Source organism: Nerophis lumbriciformis, linkage group LG18, assembly GCF_033978685.3.
Source record: "Nerophis lumbriciformis linkage group LG18, RoL_Nlum_v2.1, whole genome shotgun sequence".
NCBI classification, from domain to species: Eukaryota; Metazoa; Chordata; class Actinopteri; order Syngnathiformes; family Syngnathidae; genus Nerophis; species Nerophis lumbriciformis.
In genome coordinates this window covers 45,360,001-45,383,036 of record NC_084565.2, presented here as the reverse complement: position 1 = coordinate 45,383,036, position 23,036 = coordinate 45,360,001, and the positions used below count along the sequence as shown (strand labels likewise).

Sequence of the window (23,036 nt, the reverse complement as noted above, 5' to 3'; positions counted from 1 at the left end):
GATAGCAGTGTGAAACCGCAAAGATGCGTCACGTTACTCAACTCTGATTCATGTAACCTCCAAGAGTGAAGAATGAAAGAGCTGACGGAATGTGACGAGTTGTGATGTTGGTTGGCAGGCAAGAGGCGTCGCTTCCCGTCACTTTTCTCGCTAAACAACTAAAGAGATTTAGCATCCAAATATTCTACACTTGCTCACCGTGTCTCTTTACGACGTGTTGCGTGATCATCACTGGCGTTCACACCCTGGCGTACACCACACTCAAACTTTCTTTTGTACTCTTTTCAAGATGGAGACGCTGTGGCTACCGGTTCTGATCCGTGGAGCCATGCCCAACCAGCTGCCTCAGGCCTCCTTCATGGCCTCCTTCATCCTGGAGGTGGACCAGTTCATCCTCACCCCGTTCACTACGGCCGCCCTGGATGCCGAAGACCACGAGACGCCTAAAGACCAGCTGGTGTTTAACGTGACCGTCCCTCCACCGGAAGGCTACATCGCTCACCTGGACGACCACACCAAACCCATCGGGTCCTTTACATGGTTGGACCTCCACGACATGAAGGTGGCCTACCAGCCGCCAAACAGCAGCAGAGTGCAACGCAACAACATGGAGGTACAGAGTCGTCTCCATTCAAAACATCTGCAAATGTTGGACCGCATCTAACGTGCTAATGCTGGCTAACCTCAGCCCAAATCTTTATAGCTTAACCAAAAACCAAACAGCCAGTCCAGAAGTCCAAAAGTCCATTAAAGTAGAGATGCCACGTTGGCAAACCAAACCAGTCTTTTGAATGTTAAGTGAGCGATGAGAACCAATTCGCAGATGCAAGTCTTTTGTTTGACAGCTGATTGGTGAACGGACTAGAAGAGAAGTACAATCTGGTACTTTTCTTTTTATATATTCATTATTTCTTCTGTATTGATAAAAAAAAGGGTATTGTTCCGCAATTAGAAGATATAATAGAACGGTGATGTCACTCAAATGAGGGGATATGACCCCAATTTATGGAAAGTTTAAAATGAAAACACAACAAAAATAAAATGATAGTCAGTATTTTGGAATAATTCGAGAAAGAGTAATGTAATACAATATTCTGTTATCTTATAACTGCCTTCAGTAATTGTTTTATTGATTAAAACTAATAGTCATAGTAATTAATCACGATTCTTATTTAGAGCGATTCTTAATTGATTAAAAAAAAATCAAAAATCAATTAAAAAAAATTACAAATATTTATTTATTCATTTTCAATCTGTCCTGTCCAACCACTCAGACAAATCATATAGGTTGTTTCCCTTGGACTCAGTCTGGACCCCCTCTTGTGGATCCAGCCTTTGACTGATATTTTTTTACTCTTCCCCCTTTTTCATCCATCACCTTTTTCTCACCTTTTTTTAAGGAGCGCCGTAAAAATGACTGTGTCGTCAGCGGTCTCGTCTTGTCTCCCTGACATGCACAAAGACAAAATATTCTCTCCTTTCTCACAGCCATTGAGGCCTAAATGTGCCAGTTTGCACAAACATTCCACACATGCGAAATAAAGATGTGTGCAGAACAGGTTTAGGCCTGATACATCCTGATTATATCTGCATTATGTCCACCGAGTATCGGCAAGTATTCTGCACACGCATGAACACAGACCTGATAGCTAGATTACGCTCTCCTTTTATAATAGATGTAAAGGTGTCTCACCTGTGTGCTGTTTCAGGTGGAGTTCCGGGCCTTGGATGGTTCCTACGCATCCAGCCCAGCCATCGTGGTCCACGTCTCCATCAGGGTGGCGGAGACAAACGCACCCAGAGTGTCGTGGAACACGGGTATGTGCACATGTGCAGACATCAACACAGAACAAAAGAAGTGGGATTAGTGATGGTGTGGCCGCTCAGGTCTTGACCTGCTGGAGGGTCAGGCCCGACCAATCACGTGGGAGCAGCTGCAGATCGTGGACAACGACAACATCCATGCGGTCTTCCTGGTGGCCGTGGACGGACCTCTTCATGGACGTCTCAGTGTGAGAGGTCAGAAGATTTTCTTTAGATGAGCTCAACTTCTTTGTGTAGACGTGTCCTGGAGGCAGGGACCTATAAAGGGACCTTTAGAGGGACCTATACAGGGACCTTTAGAGGGACCTATAGAGGGACCTATACAGGGACCTTTAGAGGGACCTATACAGGGACCTATGGAGGGACCTATACAGGGACCTATACAGGGACCTATACAGGGACCTATGGAGGGACCTATACAGGGACCTATGGAGGGACCTATACAGGGACCTATACAGGGACCTATGGAGGGACCTATACAGGGACCTTTAGAGGGACCTATACAGGGACCTATGGAGGGACCTATACAGGGACCTTTAGAGGGACCTATACAGGGACCTATGGAGGGACCTATACAGGGACCTTTAGAGGGACCTATATAGGGACCTATGGAGGGACCTATACAGGGACCTATGGAGGGACCTATACAGGGACCTTTAGAGGGACCTATACAGGGACCTATGGAGGGACCTATACAGGGACCTTTAGAGGGACCTATACAGGGACCTATGGAGGGACCTATACAGGGACCTATACAGGGACCTATGGAGGGACCTATACAGGGACCTTTAGAGGGACCTATACAGGGACCTATGGAGGGACCTATACAGGGACCTTTAGAGGGACCTATACAGGGACCTTTAGAGGGTCCTATAGAGGGACCTTTAGAGGGACCTATGGAGGGACCTATAGAGGAACCTATACAAGGACCTATAGAGGGACCTTTACAGGGACTTATAGAGGGACCTATAGAGGGACCTGTAGAGGGACCTATAGAGGGACCTATACAGGGACCTTTACAGGGACCTTTAGAGGGACCTTTAGAGGGACCTATGGAGGGACCTATAGAGGGACCAATAGAGGAACCTATACAGGGACCTATAGAGGGACCTTTACAGGGACTTATAGAGGGACCTATAAAGGGACCTTTAGAGGGACCTATAGAGGGACCTTTAGAGGGACTTATAGAGGGACCTATAGAGGGACCTTTAGAGGGACCTATAGAGGGACCTATACAGGGACCTATGGAGGGACCTATAAAGGGACCTTTAGAGGGATCTATAGAGGGACCTATAGAGGGACCTTTAGAGGGACCTATAGAGGGACCTTTAGAGGAACCTATAGAGGGACCTTTAGAGGGACTTATAGAGGGACCTACAGAGGGACTTATAGAGGGACCTTCAGAGGGACCTATCGAGGGACCTATAGAGAGACCTATGGAGGGACCTATGGAGGGACCTTTAGAGGGACCTATAGAGGGACCCTTAGAGGGACCTATAGAGGGACCTTTAGAGGGACTTATAGAGGGACTTATAGAGGGACCTTTAGAGGGACCTATAGATGGACCTTTAGAGGGACCTATAGAGGGACTTTTAGAGGGACTTATAGAGGGACCTACAGAGGGACCTATAGAGGGACTTATAGAGGGACCTTTAGAGGGACCTATAGAGGGACCTATGGAGGGACCTTTAGAGGGACCTATAGAGGGACCTATAGAGAGACCTATACAGGGACCTTTAGAAGGACCTATACAGGGACCTTTAGAAGGACCTATAGAAGGACCTTTAGAGGGACCTTTAGAGGGACTTATAGAGTGACTTATAGAGGGACCTTTAGAGGGACCTACAGAGGGACCTATAGAGGGACCTTTAGAGGGACTTATAGAGGGACCTACAGAGGGACCTATAGAGGGACTTATAGAGGGACCTTTAGAGGGACCTATAGAGGGACCTATGGAGGGACCTTTAGAGGGACCTATAGAGGGACCTATAGAGAGACCTATACAGGGACCTTTAGAAGGACCTATACAGGGACCTTTAGAAGGACCTATAGAGGGACCTATAGAGGGACCTTTAGAGGGACCTATAGAGGGACCTTTAGAGGGACCTATAGAGGGACCTTTAGAGGGACTCATAGAGGGACCTACAGAGGGACCTATAGAGTGACCTTTAGAGGGACCTTTAGAGGGACCTTCAGAGGGACCTACAGAGGGACCTATAGAGGGACCTTTAGAGGGACCTATAGAGGGACCTACAGAGGGATCTATAGCCATGTGCAAAGGGAGAAGGGTGTGGAGTTGAAATACTTCTATTGGACGCCGCATGAGTCTCCATGTTGACATGTGCTATTATTCTGAAAGGTCAGCAAAAAACTTTGATTGCAACTTTTGTCATCCTCTTCATGAGGATGTGATGTGAGGAAGGCGGCGTCGTCCCAGAGAGTTGTTGAGGATACGACTGACCCCTGTGCAGCAACTGTAGGCAGCGCGGGGACTGGTCCAACGCCTTCAGCCAAATGGATGCGTGCCTGTCGTCCCCCCCCCATCCCCCACGGTCCTCCATGGGCCGGGTGCCCAACGCCACCTTTGGGCCCAATTATCAACGTCTCTCCGTCACTTGGACCGTCGCTAATGAGTTTGGGGCTGGCGACTGCTCGTCTCTCAAGCTGTCACGTGACCTTGGCCTTCTGTCTCCCTGGCATGCGCACGCACGCAGGAAGACTCCACTCCCCTTCCTGGCACGCGGGCGGCCACCGGGACGGACGCCATGTTTTGGTGTTGACAGCAGCGCGGGCCTTCAGGCGCCAAGAGAAGCGTGTTACTTCCAGGCAGCGATGGCGCACGTGTCGCAGTCGCTAATTGAATGAAAGTGCGAAAAGCAGACGGCACAACAACACATGGTCATGTGACTGCTAGCGTTAGCATGTTGACACGACCTACTTCTTATTCCAACTGCATCAGAACTAGGACCGTATCCGTTTGGTCAGAACAGCACAATTCATTGAGCTAAAAACACGATGACATCACAACGGTAAACAAACCTTGAAGGAAATAAAGCAATAGAGAGTTCACTTCATGCGCAAAGAAGAAAGACGCTGGATCCAGAAGAAACCAGGCGCTCATTTTTCATACACGCATCTTTTTGTCTGCAGGTGGGAAGGCTTTCATGTTCCGAGTGCAGGACCTGAGGGAGGGCGTGGTGGTCTACCACCACTCGGACAGTGACACCACCCGTGACCACATCGTGTTTCGCATCAGCGACGGACGCCACAGCATCCGCCACAAGTTCCCCATCAACATACTCCCCAAAGATGACTCGCCACCCTTCCTGGTCAACAACGTGGCCTTGGAGGTCCAGGAAGGTGGCGCTGTGCGGCTGCAGGAGACCACACTGTTGGCCTCGGACCTGGACTCCAGTGATGACTACATCCTCTACCAGATAACCGCCCCTCCTCAGGCGGGGCAGCTGGTCAGAAAGACCTCCCCTCAGGAGCCAGGTGAGGGGGCGGGGCCTGTTGGCGGCATAGGGCAGTGCTATTCAATTGGCGGCCCAAGGGACAGGAATGGCACCATACCACCATACCACCATACCACATTTCAGTTCAAAACTTGTGGGACAAACATTTTTGCAGCAAATTCCTGAAAACTAGGGATGTCCGATAATGGCTTTTTGTCGATATCCGATATTGTCCAACTCTTTAATGACCAATACCGATATCAACCGATACTGATATATACAGTGGTGGAATTAACACATTATTATGCCTAATTTGGACAACCAGGTATGGTGAAGATAAGGTCCTTTTTGAAAAAATTAATAAAATAAAATAAGATAAATAAATTCTAAACATTTTCTTGAATAAAAAAGAAAGTAAAACAATATAAAAACAGTTCCATAGAAACTAGTAATGAATGAAAATGAGCATGTGTGCTTACGGACTGTATCCCTTGCAGACTGTATTGATATATATTGATATATAATGTAGGAACCACAATATTAATAACAGAATGTGTGAATGAGTGTAAATGGGGGAGGGAGGTTTTTTGGGTAGGTGCACTAATTGTAAGTGTATCTTGTGTTTTTTATGTTGATTTAATTATCCATCCATTTTCTACCGCTTATTCCCTTTGGGGTCGCGGGGGCGCTGGAGCCTATCTCAGCTACAATCGGGCGGAAGGCGGGGTACACCCTGGACAAGTCGCCACCTCATCGCAGGGCCAACACAGATAGACAGACAACATTCACACTCACATCCACACACTAGGGCCAATTTAGTGTAGCCAATCACCTTATCCCCAGGTGCATGTCTTTGGATTGATTTAATTAAAAAAAACAAAAAACGATACTCATAATAAAAAAAACCAATACCGATAATTACATTTTAACGCATTTATCAGCCGATAATATCGGCAGGCCAATATTATCGACATCTCTACTGAAAACACTGAAGTGCTACAGGAACTTGGACCGCTGTAAAGACATGGCAGATCCTTGCATTGACATTTCAATCTTGCTAGCAAACAAACAAAACACAGGAGTTTACAACTGAGGAGTTCCTCAAGGCACCTCTTTAAGTCCTCCTTTTATTCGTAATGTGATTGATGTAACTAAGGTGTTTGTTTACTTCAGATGCAGTCAGCAGTCGTTTGTTCAATTTCTTTAGTTCGTGGTGTTTCTCAAGGTCCTATTTGAGGTCCTCTCTTTTTCAAAACTGCTGTCATAGAGATGATCTTTGACTTGCTTTTTTGCAAAGCTCCTTAAAAACAGCAAGATGCTCCTGTAGCTGATGAAAGAATACAAAATAAGCCTAATAGGGAAGGGGGACGTCTGGCCACCCGGTCCTTAGCTTTCTGCAAATGTGGCCCCCAAAACAATTTAATGGAATATTCCTGGCATAGTTGAAGAAAACAGGCTAATGGTGATTTGTCCTTCCAGGAATTCCTGTGGACCGATTCCTTCAGCGAAATGTGCTCCTGGGTCAGATCTACTACCAGCACTCAGGAGAAGAACACTTTGAAGACTCCTTCGATTTCATACTGTCAGACATCCAGGAGCCACCAAACCTCTCGCACGCCTACGTGAGTCCGACCACTGCCAGCGGGCCGCTCGCTTCCTCCCTCCCAGCATGCTTTGCTCACCATTCTGCTCGTTCCCAGACGACGGTTGTGAGCGTTTTCCCTGTGGAGGACCAGTTGCCCGTGGAGGTTTGGGGAAGCAGCCGTCGACTGACAGTGAAAGAGACGGAGGTGGTTTACATCACGCGGTCCCACCTGCACTTCAGCCACGCAGAACACCCCGACACGGACCTGACTTACGTCATCACTCGGCCCTGCTTCAGCCCGCTGCATCCTGGGTAACGCCTGCTGATGTCACCGATGCTGCTAACGCCAACTCTGATTCATGTTACTAACATAGCGCTAATCTGTTATCCATTTCCAGTTTGATGGACGCCGGGCGCCTCTTTTACACGGACAGCGGCACCCCAATGAGGCGCGACCCTACGGCGCCAGTATTGATGTCTTTCACACAGGTTTAGAGCAATGAGTTCATTGTTTGATTCCCTGAAGATGCATGTAGACATACGCTGTCCTCTTTGCCATCCCAGCATGCAGTGGACCACATGAAGGTAGCGTTCATGCCGCCAGTGGAGGACATCGGTCCACAGTCTCTGTTCGTCCAGTTCACCTTCTCTGTCAGTGACCATCATGGCGGCACCGTCTCCGGCCTGCATTTCAACATCACCATCATCCCCGTGGACGACCAGGCGCCAGAGGTCAGAGATCTTCATGTTATCATTTAGGTGCTGACCCTCCAGCTGGGGGATGAGCCTGCATGGTGACATGCACATTCACAAACGTTTTTGGTCCCCTGATGTTCAGTTTTTCCTCGGGAAATAGGCTTGCACTGCACATGTAAACGCGTGAAATCAACCTATGTGCGGATGAACCGTCTTGGACTGCTGGGGTACGCCTGGCCACAACCGTTTAATCACGCACGTACACACCCGAGACCTTTTCAGTCGGACGGAACGTCATCACGTTTACGCCGTTACGTGGAGTGACATGAGAAAGAGGAAGAGGAAGAAGGAGAAATACAAACAGCATGGCGAGAAAACGTCAGCATTACTGGTGTGACGAGGAGACTACGGTCTGCCTTAGCACTTAGAACTTAACATGGTGGCGCGTATAGATGGAAGAAAGCACAGGAACGGTGACATTTATAAAAAAGTGTGTGAGGACATGGAGACTGCATACTATGAGGCTCAAAAACAACAACACCAGCGGCTGAAATCCTGACGGTTTTGTCCATTACGACCTAAAGGATGAATTATTGGGGAATAGACCGCTGACCTCGGCAGCGGAGGAGTCGAGCAGAGTGGATGTCGGCTTTGTCGACGACGACCCCGGTAAGTTTGGCTGACGAAACGGTTTTCTGCGAGTGACCCCTACTTGACATGTAAACGGCGTACGCTAGTTCTCGCAGCGCATGTAAACACCGTGAACCGAACAATTGGAAAACTGAACAGCAGGGGAGCAAAAAGGTTTGGAAATGCCCGTGTGACCGCAGTCTCTGTCAGGCCTTCACCAACCTACTGCGGGTGGAGGAAGGGGGCGGGGCCTTCTTGACAGAGGAGCACCTCCTGATCCGGGACCGGGACAGCCTGGAGGAGGCGTTAAGAGTGGAGCTTCGAGGTGAAGCTCGCCACGGTCACCTGGAGCTGCGGGGTGGAACGCTGCGTCAGGGCGAGTGGTTCATGCTGAGCGACCTGCGACGACTCACTGTCAGGTCGGCGTCCTGCGCCAAGACTATGTCTTCTTTGGTTCTGATGAACTTTGCTTTGATGCAGGTACATTCACGATGACTCCGAGACCACCGAGGATGACATCGCTCTGCGGGTGACGGACGGTGTCAACTCGGCTGAAGTTGTAATGCTCATCCAGGTGAGGCCCAGTCGGCCACACTGGGAACGATCCATTGCAGAAGAAGTAACCATGGTAACCCCTCAATACGTCTCTGCTCCCTCAGGTGCTGCCTGTGAACGACGAGCCACCCCAATTGGGTGGAGGTCTGCGAGGCGAGCTCAGCTGCCAAGAAGGGGGGCGCGTCCAAGTGACGGCGGACTACCTGTCAGCCACGGACCGGGACAGCGAGGACGCCAGGCTGACCTACATGCTGGCGCGGCGGCCTGCCCGGGGGGAGCTGCAGCGGGCGGGCCAGCCAGCAGACAAGTTCTCCCAGGAGGACCTGCTGCAGGGTCACGTGTACTATGTGCACACAGGTGATGCATCATGGGTAACGTCACCAAGGGACCCCTTGCAACTTTCTCTCTTTGTGTGCAGGGGGAGAGATCGGACCGCGGGCTGTGTCCGACACCGTCACTCTCATCATCTCTGACGGCGGGTTGGAGGGCTGTTGCCGTGGAGATGCTCCGCCCGTCCCGCTCCACGGCTCACTTCCTGTGTACGACCTCAACATCACTTTACTTCCTGTTAACAACAAAGTACCTGCCGTCATTCTAGGTGAGTTTGTTGCCACCTTCGATCAGTCCTTCCTTAAATAGTCTTAGTGGCACGGTGTGATACCAGGGGGTCGTGTGTGTGACCTCTGGGAACATGCTTTTTTTTCTGTACTACAATAGGACAAATTGTCTTAGCTTCACTGGGACTAGGGTGGGAGACAAGGAAAGACTGTACTAGAATAGGACAAAGTGTCTTAGCTTCACTGGGACTAGAGTGGGAGACAAGGAAAGACTGTACTAGAATAGGACAAAGTGTCTTAGCTTCACTGGGACTAGGGTGGGAGACAAGGAAAGACTGTACTAGAATAGGACAAAGTGTCTTAGCTTCACTGGGACTAGGGTGGGAGACAAGGAAAGACTGTACTAGAATAGGACAGAGTGTCTTAGCTTCACTGGGACTAGGGTGGGAGACAAGGAAAGACTGTACTAGAATAGGACAAAGTGTCTTAGCTTCACTGGGACTAGGGTGGGATGTTTTGTTTCACAATATTATGCAAAAGCAACTTTTCTTACCTTCTGGTACCTGCTGATGTGTATTTGGGATCTGCATAAATCCTGAAAAATTGCTGATGTGTATTTGGGATCTGCATAAATCCTGAAAAATTGTGCGTTTCCGCCTTTGTAGTCGATAATCTTCTTTTTCTCTATCTTCTTGTTATGTGACATTCATCCTCCGCTGTTGCCATTTCTAATATAAAGTAGTGTAAAGTTCTTACTTATATCTGTCAGTGAACTCACCATGAAAGCACTAAAACATACCGGTGTAGTGACTTTACATTATTCACCCAAGGAACTTTACTTATTAGAGAGTTCCGGTCACAGGACACATTTCGGGTGTTGTTGTTGTTGCACTAGTGAGCCACGGATGAGGAGATGCTGCTCCGTTATTGATTGAAGTAAAGTGTGAATGTCATTAAAACAGTTAGCGCCATCGTTTGACACTTCTTCCACTCCCGTCCTTGCACGCTACACCGCTACAACAAGGACGACGGGGAGAAGACGCTGTCCAAGTGGAGGCACGTAAATAAAACGGCGCATCCTGAAGAGACTGTCAGAAAGTGAGTTGAAGATGATGTGTAAAACATCATCTATGCAACATTTTGAGCAAAGAGCCACCATTACATGTTATGTAGACCACAAGGAAGTCTTTTACTTTTAGAAAATAATCTGAATAATAATATGACTCCTTTAATGCGTCTTATAATCCGATGGCCTTTTGTATGAAAATAGACCTGAATAGACCCGCTCATTGGCAGTGTGCTTTATAATCTGGTGGTCCGGAAAATACGGTATGTTAATACTCCAATTAATAGTAACAGATTTCTTTTAAATGTATGTACAAAACAACATGCATCATATCAAATAATATGACGCCATATTGCCCCCATAAAAAGAAGTGGAGCAGTGTTCGTAGCAACTTTGCAAAGAGGTCAAAAGTGTGTGTGTGTGTGTGTGTGTGTGTGTGTGTGTGTGTGTGTGTGTGTGTGTGTGTGTGTGTGTGTGTGTGTGTGTGTGTGTGTGTGTGTGTGTGTGTGTGCGTGTGTGTTGCACACTTACATGGCCGCTCCTTGTTGACAGCCAATCCCCAGATAGGAAGTTTTCCTGGCAGATGAACATCATCATGAGAATGATTGAAAGGTTTCAATGACTCACACTGACAGGAAGTTCCAGAATGCTCCTGGAACTTTGTGTGTTTGTGGAAGTCTAAACAAAACATCATTCTATGATAAGTGACAAACAATATAGTCTCTGCATACTTGTTGCATTAAGAGAGCGTCTCCATCGGGCGAGTGGCGGCTAATCCCGCCAGCGTGCCCGCACGCATTCGGGGAGCGCCACAATGTGCACGTCACATGTCACATGTCACATGTCACACGTCACGTCACACGTCAGTCTGGCTGATGTTTGCTGGTCAAATTCATTAGCAGAGAATAAAGACGCAGAGCATTAGCAGCCTAAACAAGACAAATCCATCTTACCTTGTCTTTTATTTTGAAGGGACAGTGGTTTATCAGCCACATCCAAGACACACATTGTAATTAACAGGAGGGTGGAGACACACATTGTAATTAACAGGAGGGTGGAGACAGCTGAAACAGACAAACATACTCACATTGTTTGGTAGCTTAGCATCAATGGCTGCCATGTCCATGTAGTCAATGAGATTATCATGAAGATAAAGTACATTGAAGAATATCCACTAATGACTAATAGAATATTTTGTCTGTTTCTCACACAGCGGACTCCATGTTGGTGGTGGACGAGGGCTCCTTCGCTTGTCTGAATAAGGGCGTCCTGGGGGCCACGGACCCAGACAGCCTCCCCGAACAGCTGACTTTTCACCTGGACACCAAGCCTCTTCACGGCTTCCTGGAGAACACGCTGCCAACTCCTGGCTCTGAGAAGAGCAACGCTGGAATCCCTGTGGGTGAGTCTCTCTGCGAGTGGTCACACTGTGGGTGAGTCTCTCTGCGAGTGGCCACACTGTGGGTGAGTCTCTCTGCGAGTGGCCACACTGTGGGTGAGTCTCTCTGCGAGTGGCCACACTGTGGGTGAGTCTCTCTGCGAGTGGCTACACTGTGGGTGAGTCTCTCTGCGAGTGGGCACACTGTGGGTCAGTCTCTCTGCGAGTGGGCACACTGTGGGTCAGTCTCTCTGCGAGTGGGCACACTGTGGGTGAGTCTCTCTGCGAGTGGCCACACTGTGGGTGAGTCTCTCTGCGAGTGGCCACACTGTGGGTGAGTCTCTCTGCGAGTGGCCACACTGTTGGTGAGTCTCTTTGCGAGTGGCCACACTGTGGGTGACTCTCTCTGCGAGTGGCCACACTGTGGGTCAGTCTCTCTGCGAGTGGGCACACTGTGGGTCAGTCTCTCTGCGAGTGGGCACATTGTGGGTGAGTCTCTCTGCGAGTGGCCACACTGTGGGTGAGTCTCTCTGCGAGTGGCCACACTGTGAGTGAGTCTCTCTGCGAGTGGGCACACTGTGGGTCAGTCTCTCTGCGAGTGGGCATTCTGTGGGTGAGTCTCTCTGCGAGTGGTCACACTGTGGGTGAGTCTCTCTGCGAGTAGCCACACTGTGGGTGAGTCTCTCTGCGAGTGGCCACACTGTGGGTGAGTCTCTCTGCGAGTGGCCACACTGTGGGTGAGTCTCTCTGCGAGTGGCCACACTGTGGGTGAGTCTCTCTGCGAGTGGCCACACTGTGGGTGAGTCTCTCTGCGAGTGGCCACACTGTGGGTTAGTCTCTCTGCGAGTGGGCACACTGTGGGTGAGTCTCTCTGCGAGTGGGCACACTGTGGGTGAGTCCTGTGCCAATCAGCACACTTGTATGCTCTTTGACAGGGCATACAAAAGGCATGGAAAAAGTGATGAACATGTGAGTGCCTGTGCAAGGTTAAGTTGCCTGGGCAGAGTCAGGGTTGAGCAAGGTGCTGGCATTCAAGTGGCAAAACATCATGAAACGGTCAAACAAAACCGAGCTTTCTGAAACCGCCTCATTGATGTGACTTCCTTGCTTGGCCATCAGGAGCTGTCATGAGGAGAGTGTTGAATCATCCAATCCAATTATGTGTGGAACAATTTCCCTTGTGGATCATTAAAGGTTGTCTAAGTCTAAGTGTAACATGGGGAATTACAGAAGCATTCGCTAAATATGACTCTGTCCTGGCCACACAATTGTCTTCACTGGTATGTCCCATGCAATCCAGAACGACTTGATCTCTGCTCTTTCAGACACGCTTTCTGATGAGATCAAGGATGAAATTCAGGCTGCTCCCTTTTTTGCATGGCAGGTGGAAGAAACAACTGACATAGCTTGCCATGCTCAACTCTCTGTCATTGTTCGCTATGTGGATAGGGCAGGTCAAATTCAGGAGCGCTTTATTGGATTTTTTGATGTCTCTGGGGTAAGAGATGCTCAGTCTGTTTTTGAAGTCTTGAATGAAACCATGCAGGGCTACAATTTCAGGGCGCAAACTTATGATGGGGCTGCTGTCATGGCGCCACCTCTCAAAGGTTTGCAGACCAAAGTTAAAGCAATAGCCCCCAGTGCAATGTTTGTGCATTGCTATGCACACAGACTGAACCTGCTTCTGTCTCAGGGGGCTAAATGCTGATCTGAGTGCAGAATATTTTTTCTCTGGTTTGCCACATTTTTCTCAAAATGCACAAAGAGGATGTCTTTTCTTGCGTCTGCAGGCTGCTCAAGGTTGCCTAGAAATGCTTCTTCTCGATGGAATTTCACATAACTGACAGCGAGCACTGTGGCAAACAATTACGATGCCCTCCTGCAAACTTTTGAGATGATCATTGCAGAAAAGTCCATGGATGATGACACATTAGACTGTGCCAAAGACTTTCTGATGAAACTGGAGGATTTTGATTTGTGTTCATGTTGTACACATATGAACACATCTTCTCTGAGACTGATGTGGTGTTTGACATCGTCTAGCAGAGAACTATGGATGTTCTGTACTGCAAGAAAAGAACTGAGTCTCTTCTTGCTTTTGTCAAAGAGAAGAGGTCAGAGGGGGCTTTCCAAGCTGTTTCTGCCAAAGCAGCAGATCTCACATCAGACCCACAAACTGAGCCCATGAGAAAACGCCGTCTGTCACAACTACAGGATCCCAAGGAGCGCTACAGGAATCTGTTCATGGCCATCCTAGACAATCTCACAGAGCAGATACCTCGGCGTTTTTCAAAAATGGAAAGTCTGCGCTTCTTGGAATTAGTCAATCCAGGGAAATTTGATGAGATGAGTGTTTCCAGAGAAGGCATTTCAGAGTGTCCTGAAAGGTTTTGGCCAGTTCTTTGATTCAGGGAGACTGAGGTCTAAACTTCAAGTCCTATATTCAAACCAGGACTTGCAGGGCAACAAGGGAAAGCTATGTGATTTCTGAAAGACATGGAGTTGGACAGTGCAATACCTCAGGTGTACATTAGTGGCAACCACTGGAGCTCCATCTGCAGGTGTAGAGAGGAGCTTCTCCTGTTCAAGTCTTACACCCACAACACCATGGGCCAAGCAGCCTAGCTCTGCTGGCCATTGAGAGGACACTTGTCAAATCCCTGGAAAAGACGCCTTCTTGGTACGACAGGGTCACAGATCACTTTCTTAAAAAGGAACAGAGGGTAGAATTTACGTGTAACTAAACAAACACATTTCATGATGTAGGCTGAAATTGAGCTTCCCCTCCTTGAGAGACCGGCATCCACTGGTGGCCACTTTCGCTTTAGACATGTTTGACTGTAAGTTTGATGTATTTCTTCTACATGTAACCAGATCATTTCTTACCAGCATCCTTCAGCCTGGACCACCTGACCTATGGCTTCATCAACTATGTCCAATCGGAGCACAAAGGGGCGGAGCCAACCGTAGACCAGTTGTTGATCAGCGTGAGTGACGGCCTGCATCACTCCGCCTCCATCCCCTTGTACATCATCATCAATCCCACCAACGACGAAGCGCCTTCTCTGAAGCTCGCCAATTTCACCGTACGTAGTCCAGAGGTCACACGGTCAAGCAGTAACCATGGCGACGCAACTGTGCAAGACGCAGGCTGGAAATAAATAACCACAACACACGACGACTCACTCAGGTGAAGGAGGGGGGCGTCAGGGAGCTGACCCCCTCCATCCTGGACGCCTTCGACCTGGACGCCCCGCCAGATGTCCTCACCTTTACCGTGGCGACACCGCCGGCTCACGGCAGCCTGATGAACGGCGTCTACGGCGTCGAGACGGCACGCTACAAAGAGGCGACCGCTTCCCTCGTAGTCGCCTCCTTCACACTGCGCCAACTCCGAGAGGGTGAGACCCGCCACACACCCAGGGCAGAATACAAGGATTTGCAAATCCTTTTCAACTTATATTCAATTGAATAGACTGCAAAGACAAGATATTTCATGTTCACACTGAGAAATTAAATTTTTTTTGGCAAATAATCATGAACTTTGAATTGAATGGCAGCAACACATTGCAAAAAAGGCATTTTTACCACTGTGTTGCATGGCCTTTCCTTTTAACAACACTCAGTAAAGGTTTGGGAACTGAGGAGACACATTTTTGAAGTGGAATTCTTTCCCATTCTTGCTTGATGTACAGCTTAAGTTGTTCAACAGTCTCCCTTCTCATATTTTAGCCTTCACACATTTTCAATGTCTGGACTACAGGCAGGCCAGTCTAGTACCCGCACTCTTTTACTATGAAGCCACGTTGATGTAACATGTGGCTTGGCATTGTCTTGCTGAAATAAGCAGGGGCGTCATGGTAACGTTGCTTGGATGGCAACATATGTTGCTCCAAAAGCTGTATGTACCTTTCAGCATTAATGGTGCCTTCACAGATGTGTAAGTTACCCATGTCTTGGGCACTAATACACCCCCATACCATCACACATGCTGCCTTTTACACTTTCACCCTAGAACAGTCCGGATGGTTCTTTTCCTCTTAGGTCCGGAGGACACGACGTCCACAGTTTCCAAAAACAATTTGAAATGTGGACTCGTCAGACCACAGAACACTTTTCCACTTTGCATCAGTCCATCTTAGATGATCTCAGGCTCAGTGAAGCCGGAGGTGTTTCTGGGTGTTGTTGATAAATGGTTTTTGCCTTGCATAGGAGAGTTTTAACTTGCACTTACAGATGTAGCGACCAACTGTAGTTACTGACAGTGGTTTTCTGAAGTGTTCCTGAGCCCATTTATCAGTCTTTTTTGCCACTTGTGCCAGCTTTTTTGAAACATGTTGCAGGCATCAAATTCAAAATGAGCTAATATTTGCAAAAAATAGAGATTTCCAATTCGAACGTTAAGTATCTTTAGTAGTAGTAGTCTTTGCAGTCTATTCAATTGAATATAAGTTGAAAAGGATTTGTTGTATTCTGTTTTTATTCACCATTTACACAACCTGACAACTTCACTGCTTCTGGGGTTTGATCAGATAATATTAAAGTTAAAAATATGCTTTTCTTTCCTGTTGAAATTTAAAGAACAAATGCATTTAGTAAAAAAAATAAATACAATTTTAAGTATTTTATTGAAACCCATTTTCCAGGCTTCGCGGGCCACATAGAATGATATGGCGGGCCAGAACTGGCTCCCGGGCCTTGAGTTTGACACCTGTGCATTATGCTAAAGATAATTGATAACATTGGTAAATACATGAATATCAACACAACAAATGGTGTTACAGAACTAAGAATGCACATTTAGTGCTGTAATACAAATGATTGTTATGACCAAAACCGTGTAAGGACCATGATAAAAGATTGCACTAAATGTCATCGTTTTTTAGACGTAAATGAAAAACTACTTGCCTATGTGTGCTCATCTCCACTCCCTCGCTGCCTCGCTGCCTCGCTGCCTCGCTGCCTCGCTGCCTCGCTCCCTCCCCCACGCAGGCATGAAGTTGGTGTACATGCACGATGACACGGAAACCCTGAAGGACGTGCTGACGCTCCGGCTGACAGATGGCGTCCACGCGGTCCAGGGGACGAGTTGGGTCACGGTGCTGCCGCTCAACGACCACAAACCTCTGCTGCTCAAGTACGTGCACACGCACACACACACACACACACACACACACACACACACACACACACACACACACACACACACACACACACACACACACACAGGGCCGGCCCGTGGCATAGGCCGTATAGGCAAATGCTAAGGGCGCCGTCCATCAGGGGGCGCCACGCCAGTGCCACAAATGTTGGAGGAAAAAAAAAAAAGAAGTTGGTACTATTATTTCTAAATACAAAAAATAATCCCACGTTAATTAAAATGCAAAGTAAAGCCTGTATAATAGAAATATTATTTGTTAAAATATTACGCCCCCTCTCCCCCGCACGGTGCGCCCCCTCCCTTCCCGTATCATGACTCTTTTTGGACGTCACCACATCAAAAAATCAACACAAGATGTCAAAACGGCCAAAACTGTCAGGTGCCCAGGGAAGAAATAAGAGAAAAGAAGAGGAGGAGAAACGAGAAAAAGACAGAGGTAGCAGGTAGGTAACGTTAGCCTACATGAAATCATTTGTCTGTTACAGAATGTGATAGTAACCTGCTTGTTAGCATTAAGCTAATGTTACATGATTCGGCAATTGCTAATCAATAAATAGCTAGTTCTGTTTTAACGTCGGGTTAATATTGTGGAGGGGGCTAAATTGTTATGGAAAATAATAATGTAACGTTAGGTAATTACAGTACTCCCACCTTACATTCCTCAGGGACATTTGTATTAGATCTTTTAAGCAGGTATTTTTTGTTTACACTGTTATTGCCTTCTGGTTAGCTATGTTTGCCCTGCAGGTAATAGTCACTTTTCCACCCCTTTATATATTAGGTATAGTTGTAAGTAAAAAAAAAAAAGGTCAAAGACAAAGCTATTCGGTTTCTGCCGATGTGGGGGGGCGCCACCTAAAATCTTGCCTAGGGCGCCAGATTGGTTAGGGTCGGGCCTGCACACACACACACACACACACACACACACACACACACACACACACACGCACACACAGACAGCTGAGGGGCCCGGTTGAAATGTTTAGAGGAGGTTTTAGTCTGAAAGTGGGACGAGGCTCTGCTCTGATGTACAAAGACAGCATCAGCTGTGAACTGGCCAAGTGGCCGTGGTGGTGGTGGTGGTGGTGGTGGGGGGGGGGATCTCTGAGAGGGAACATGTGGCGGGTGGCTTTGCTTGAGTGGGTGGCTACTCAAACAATATTTTCATTTGAATGAGTGATTGGGAATTTGCACCCTTCACTGGCTTCCCTGTTTGTCCCAACAACCCCCCCCCCCCTGGACCAAGGTGCTGGCACGGGCCAAGCTGGTACTGTCAGAGCAGGCGGGCGGAAGTAACAGCGAGACTTGGCAGATGCCCGCATCCTTGTTTGTGGCGTCCTGCAGGATGAACGTGGCAGCTCGTGTGTCCTGCGTGGATTTTACTTCCGATTGAAGACCCAGACAGACGCTGTAAACACCATCACCCGCCCCCCCACCCCTCTAAACACCATCACCCGCCCCCCACCCCTCTAAACACCATCACCCGCAGGAGGAACCTGCTGTCACACAAACTTTACGCTTCCTCCTTTAGTCCAGACGGTTGCATGCGTTTTCCTCTTGGCTGCGTTCACTCCACAGGAAGTGATGTCACCGCCAGCTTTTTACCTCCGCCGCTTGCTTTTTCTTTGGCTTTTTTGTCACGCCATCCCTGTGGGCTCTTTCAGGAACGCCGGTCTGGAGGTGGAGTCCGGCGGCCGCAGAGTGATCTCCAGCGTGGTTCTGGAGGCCCAGGATGCAGACTCGCCGCCTGACCGCATCTTCTATTTCCTCAACGCCGCCACCCGCTTTGGAGAACTGCAGCTGAAGGTGAGGTCAGGACTCAGGCAGCTGAAGGTGAGGTCAGGACTCGGGCAGTTGAAGGTGAGGTCAGGACTCGGGCAGTTGAAGGTGAGGTCAGGACTCGGGCAGCTGAAGGTGAGGTCAGGACTCGGGCAGCTGAAGGTGAGGTCAGGACTCGGGCAGCTGAAGGTGAGGTCAGGACTCGGGCAGCTGAAGGTGAGGTCAGGACTCGGGCAGCTGAAGGTGAGGTCAGGACTCGGGCAGCTGAAGGTGAGGTCAGGACTAGGGCAGCTGAAGGTGAGGACAGGACTCGGGCAGCTGAAGGTGAGGTCAGGACTCGGGCAGCAGAAGGTGAGGTCAGGACTCGGGCAGTTGAAGGTGAGGTCAGGACTCGGGCAGTTGAAGGTGAGGTCAGGACTCGGGCAGTTGAAGGTGAGGTCAGGACTCGGGCAGCTGAAGGTGAGGTCAGGACTCGGGCAGTTGAAGGTGAGGTCAGGACTCGGGCAGCTGAAGGTGAGGTCAGGACTCGGGCAGTTGAAGGTGAGGTCAGGACTCGGGCAGCTGAAGGTGAGGTCAGGACTCGGGCAGCTGAAGGTGAGGTCAGGACTCGGGCAGCTGAAGGTGAGGTCAGGACTCAGGCAGCTGAAGGTGAGGTCAGGACTCGGGCAGTTGAAGGTGAGGTCAGGACTCGGGCAGTTGAAGGTGAGGTCAGGACTCGGGCAGCTGAAGGTGAGGTCAGGACTCGGGCAGCTGAAGGTGAGGTCAGGACTCGGGCAGCTGAAGGTGAGGTCAGGACTCGGGCAGCTGAAGGTGAGGTCAGGACTCGGGCAGCTGAAGGTGAGGGCAGGACTCGGGCAGCTGAAGGTGAGGTCAGGACTCGGGCAGCTGAAGGTGAGGTCAGGACTCGGGCAGCTGAAGGTGAGGTCAGGACTCGGGCAGCTGAAGGTGAGGTCAGGACTAGGGCAGCTGAAGGTGAGGACAGGACTCGGGCAGCTGAAGGTGAGGTCAGGACTCGGGCAGCTGAAGGTGAGGTCAGGACTCGGGCAGCTGAAGGTGAGGTCAGGACTCGGGCAGCTGAAGGTGAGGTCAGGACTCGGGCAGCTGAAGGTGAGGTCAGGACTCGGGCAGCTGAAGGTGAGGTCAGGACTCGGGCAGCTGAAGGTGAGGTCAGGACTCGGGCAGCTGAAGGTGAGGTCAGGACTCGGGCAGTTGAAGGTGAGGTCAGGACTCGGGCAGCTGAAGGTGAGGTCAGGACTCGGGCAGCTGAAGGTGAGGTCAGGACTCGGGCAGCTGAAGGTGAGGTCAGGACTCGGGCAGCTGAAGGTGAGGTCAGGACTCGGGCAGCTGAAGGTGAGGTCAGGACTCGGGCAGCTGAAGGTGAGGTCAGGACTAGGGCAGCTGAAGGTGAGGACAGGACTCGGGCAGCTGAAGGTGAGGTCAGGACTCGGGCAGCTGAAGGTGAGGTCAGGACTCGGGCAGCTGAAGGTGAGGTCAGGACTCGGGCAGCTGAAGGTGAGGTCAGGACTCGGGCAGCTGAAGGTGAGGTCAGGACTCGGGCAGCTGAAGGTGAGGTCAGGACTCGGGCAGCTGAAGGTGAGGTCAGGACTCGGGCAGCTGAAGGTGAGGTCAGGACTCGGGCAGCTGAAGGTGAGGTCAGGACTCGGGCAGCTGAAGGTGAGGTCAGGACTCGGGCATGTTGTCCTGCAGTAGCCAGCGTGTAACTTGTCTGCAGGTCCAGTCGGGTTGGACCCAGCTGGCGGTCGGTCAGAACTTCACTCAGGACGACGTGGACATGAACCGACTGTGGTACGCGCACGCCGCCGCCGCCAACGCCTCCGGGTTCAAAGGTCACGACAGCTTCCGTTTCAGCCTGAGCGACTTGGACAACAGCGGCCCGCCACAGAGCTTCTTCATCTCCGTGCACACGGTGCACAAAGGTGAGGTCCGGTTCAGGTAGACAAACGCACACCTCAGCGTGCTCATGCATTATTGAGGTCTCGCTGGCCGTGCCAGCTTTGCCAGTCGGGTGAACACGCCACCACAGGACCTGGCCTCTCCTGGCGCCCACCTGAGGTGAGAAAGGATGGAGGATGTATTCAGCCACTGAATAATTAACAGTGGAATGCAGCAGCTGTGCACGCCGCTCCTAAGGGTGGCGCTTCTCTTCACGCGTCATCGTCCCGAGTCACAAATGTGACCTCTGACCCGCGCAGGGAACATCTCGCTGGCGAGCAGGGCGGTGCCGCTGGCGGAGGGGCAGCGCGTGGTCCTCAACACAGACTTCCTGTTGGCTTCCGACGGCGCCGGGCGTCCGGACGAGCTGATCTACACGGTCACGGTGCCGCCGCGCCACGGCCTGGTGCACGGCGTGCGGAGGCCTGGCGTGCCGCTGCACACGTTCACGCAGCTGGACGTGGCGGCTCACAGAGTGTGTTACACCCACGACAACGGCCACGCCCACCGCAGCGACAGCTTCAGGTCAGTCTGTGCCTCAGGTCAAAGGTCAAGACATGTTGACGTCATATTCAGTTCAGTGACTACTAGGGTAGTACGGTATACCACTGCTAGTACGGTACACCACTGCTAGTATAGTATACCACTGCTAGTATAGTATACCACTGCTAGTATAGTATACCACTGCTAGTACGGTACACCACTGCTAGTACAGTATACCACTGCTAGTAGGGTATACCACTGCTAGTACAGTATACCACTGCTAGTACAGTATACCACTGCTAGTACGGTACACCACTGCTAGTACAGTATACCACTGCTAGTATAGTATACCACTGTTATTGCAGTATACCACTGCTAGTACGGTACACCACTGCTAGTACAGTATACCACTGCTAGTACAGTATACCACTGCTAGTATAGTATACCACTGCTAGTACAGTATACCACTGCTAGTATGGTATACCACTGCTAGTACGGTATACCACTGCTAGTATAGTATACCACTGCTAGTATAGTATACCACTGCTAGTACAGTATACCACTGCTAGTACGGTACACCACTGCTAGTACAGTATACCACTGCTAGTATAGTATACCACTGTTATTGCAGTATACCACTGCTAGTACGGTACACCACTGCTAGTACAGTATACCACTGCTAGTACAGTATACCACTGCTAGTATAGTATACCACTGCTAGTACAGTATACCACTGCTAGTATAGTATACCACTGCTAGTACAGTATACCACTGCTAGTATGGTATACCACTGCTAGTATAGTATACCACTGCTAGTATAGTATACCACTGCTAGTACGGTATACCACTGCTAGTACAGTATACCACTGCCAGTACAGTATACCACTGCTAGTACAGTATACCACTGCTAGTATAGTATACCACTGCTAGTACGGTATACCACTGCTAGTACAGTATACCACTGCTAGTACGGTATACCACTGCTAGTACAGTATACCACTGCTAGTACGGTATACCACTGCTAGTACAGTATACCACTGCTAGTACGGTATACCACTGCTAGTATAGTATACCACTGCTAGTATAGTATACCACTGCTAGTATAGTATACCACTGCTACTATAGTATCGCGCTTCATCAATCAAAAAGAGTACTATTTGAAAAGTACCGCTTCAGTCTATCTGTGTTGGCCCTGTGATGAGGTGGTAACTTGTCCAGGGTGTACACCGCCTTCCGCCCGAATGTAGCTGAGATAGGCTCCAGCACCCCCGCGACCCGAAAGGGACAAGCGGTAGGAAATGGATGGATGGGTTCCCAATTTGTATATTTTTTTATTTTAACAGGCATGACGGTGCGTGGTCACGTCATGACATTGCTGCTTTTAGGAGCATGTTGGGCAGCGCACACACACACACACACACAGAGTACTTACAAGCAGACACAGTGTGTAGACAGAAAAGGGAGAATGGACGCATTTTGGTGTAAAAAGTCAAGATAAAGGTGAAGTTATAACACTTAAACACCCTCAGGAAGAGCTGCTTTAACACATGGCTAGCTAGATAGCGGCTAAATCACTAATCCTCGCCTCCATGGCGACAAATAAAGTGAGTTTTTTACAAGTAGCATTATCACTGGAGGACGAGGAATAGCTAAACATGCTTCACTACACACCGTAGGAGGATACAATAGCTCACCGCCGTCACAATGTACACAAATGCCATGGGTGGATCTACACCTGACATCCACTGTAATGATACCAAGTACAATAGTCGATACTACTATGATTACATCGATATGTTTTATCGTCACTAAATCTTTTTTCCTTTTTTTAAAATGTATATTATGTTTATAAAGTCAGGTGATATGTCCCTGGACACATGAGGACTTTGAATATGACCAATGTATGATCCTGTA

The 23,036-nt window shown here is 49.3% G+C and overlaps 1 protein-coding gene across 1 annotated transcript in view; it reads left to right on the top strand.

Moving 5' to 3' along the window:
• The window catches only part of frem1b (Fras1 related extracellular matrix 1b), a 35,075-nt gene that overhangs the window by 2,044 nt on the left and 9,995 nt on the right, over positions 1 to 23,036 (top strand). Inside the window, exons 6-24 of the mRNA XM_061978482.1 lie at positions 290 to 613; positions 1,710 to 1,818; positions 1,888 to 2,019; positions 4,975 to 5,319; positions 6,759 to 6,901; positions 6,980 to 7,176; positions 7,263 to 7,353; positions 7,429 to 7,596; positions 8,401 to 8,609; positions 8,671 to 8,764; positions 8,850 to 9,102; positions 9,164 to 9,343; positions 11,582 to 11,770; positions 14,636 to 14,832; positions 14,937 to 15,147; positions 16,739 to 16,883; positions 18,572 to 18,713; positions 20,419 to 20,623; positions 20,900 to 21,164. Of these exons, the coding sequence (XP_061834466.1) occupies positions 290 to 613; positions 1,710 to 1,818; positions 1,888 to 2,019; positions 4,975 to 5,319; positions 6,759 to 6,901; positions 6,980 to 7,176; positions 7,263 to 7,353; positions 7,429 to 7,596; positions 8,401 to 8,609; positions 8,671 to 8,764; positions 8,850 to 9,102; positions 9,164 to 9,343; positions 11,582 to 11,770; positions 14,636 to 14,832; positions 14,937 to 15,147; positions 16,739 to 16,883; positions 18,572 to 18,713; positions 20,419 to 20,623; positions 20,900 to 21,164 (3,599 nt within the window). The remainder of the gene's footprint in view (positions 1 to 289; positions 614 to 1,709; positions 1,819 to 1,887; positions 2,020 to 4,974; positions 5,320 to 6,758; positions 6,902 to 6,979; positions 7,177 to 7,262; positions 7,354 to 7,428; positions 7,597 to 8,400; positions 8,610 to 8,670; positions 8,765 to 8,849; positions 9,103 to 9,163; positions 9,344 to 11,581; positions 11,771 to 14,635; positions 14,833 to 14,936; positions 15,148 to 16,738; positions 16,884 to 18,571; positions 18,714 to 20,418; positions 20,624 to 20,899; positions 21,165 to 23,036) is intronic.